This window comes from Borostomias antarcticus (genome assembly GCF_949987555.1).
Source record: "Borostomias antarcticus genome assembly, chromosome: 14".
NCBI classification, from domain to species: domain Eukaryota; kingdom Metazoa; phylum Chordata; class Actinopteri; order Stomiiformes; family Stomiidae; genus Borostomias; species Borostomias antarcticus.
In genome coordinates, this window is record NC_140247.1 from 5,126,682 (window position 1) to 5,127,995 (window position 1,314).

A 1,314-nucleotide genomic window follows, 5' to 3' on the forward strand; every position below is an offset into this window, starting at 1 on the left:
TGTGTGTGTGTGTGTGTTGGGGGGTGAGAGCTGTGAGTGAGAGAACATGGGGAGAGTGTGTGTGTGTGTGTGTGTGTGGGGGGGGGCTCTGATTGTCCACGAGAGGAGACAGGAAGGAGGACTGCTGGGGGGGGGTGGTCCAGCAGGGCTGAGGTGGAGTGTATGTGATTGGGTTGGTCCAGCCTAGAATGTCTCAAGTATTATAAGAAGGGTAACAGTCTGTGGTCCAGGTTCCAGTCCTGGTCCCGGTACTGGTATTGGTCCTGGTTCCAGTCCTGGTCTGGTCCTGGTTCCAGTCCTGGTTTCAGTCCTGGTTCTGGTCCTGGTCTGGTCCTGGTTCCAGTCCTGGTCCTGGTCCTGGTTCCAGTCCTGGACCCGGTCTGGTCCTGGTCCTGGTTCCAGTCCTGGTCCTGGTCTTGACTAGGTCTTCTGCTCTGCGGGGGCTGGGGGCGGTGTGCTGGTCTCTGGCTTCAGGATCTGGTAAGTGATCAGGTACTCTGGGTAGGCCTGGGGGGGACAGAACACAATGCTAGACTAGGCTAGGCTAGGCTAGGCTGTGTGTCCACCAACCAGCTGTATGTATCTGAACAGCGCCGAGCTCACAGCTGCTCAGAGCGCTAGAGCTGGAGTTTAGAGCTGGCTAGGCCGCCGATTTTTTACACCTACGTTAGCAATGAGTGTCGCGTTATTGCAGACTACAAAGCCAAGTTAAGATAGCTAGCTAATGTCAGCTAGTGCTAACGTTCGCTTGCCAAAAACCCACCGTTGGCGTCAGAACAGTCTTTTATAGGTAGACGTCATTTAAGCTAGCCTGACTTGAGCACATGTAGTTCAACTTTTTTCAGTTGAAAAAAAGTCTAGAGCCATGGGGCTGGTTGTACCCCAGTAGAGACAGAGTAGAGAGACTAGACAAACAGTAGAGACAGGGTAGAGAGAGTAGACACACAGTAGAGACAGAGTAGAGAGAGTAGACACACAGTAGAGACAGTAGAGAGAGTAGACACACAGTAGAGACAGAGTAGAGACTAGACACATAGTAGAGACAGAGTAGAGAGAGTAGACACACAGTAGAGACACAGTAGAGACAGAGTAGAGAGAGTAGACACACAGTAGAGACAGAGTAGAGACTAGACACACAGTAGAGACAGGGTAGGGACACAGGAGAGACAGAGTAGAGAGAGTAGACACACAGGAGAGACAGAGTAGAGAGAGTAGACACACAGGAGAGACAGAGTAGAGAGAGTAGACACACAGTAGAGAGAGTAGACACACAGTAGAGACGGGGTAGAGAGAGTAGACACACAGTAGAGACGG

At 51.8% G+C, this 1,314-nt stretch overlaps 1 protein-coding gene across 1 annotated transcript in view; it reads right to left on the reverse strand.

Annotated features, from left to right (window-relative positions):
* Positions 1-387: 387 nt before the first annotated feature.
* Positions 388-1,314, reverse strand: part of LOC311317961 (poly [ADP-ribose] polymerase tankyrase-1-like) — a gene marked incomplete at its 5' end in the record, with an annotated part of 37,053 nt that continues 36,126 nt past the window's right edge. Inside the window, one exon of the mRNA XM_084449117.1 lies at positions 388-507. Coding sequence (XP_084305243.1) covers positions 421-507 — 87 coding nt within the window. The 3' untranslated portion in view covers positions 388-420. The remainder of the gene's footprint in view (positions 508-1,314) is intronic.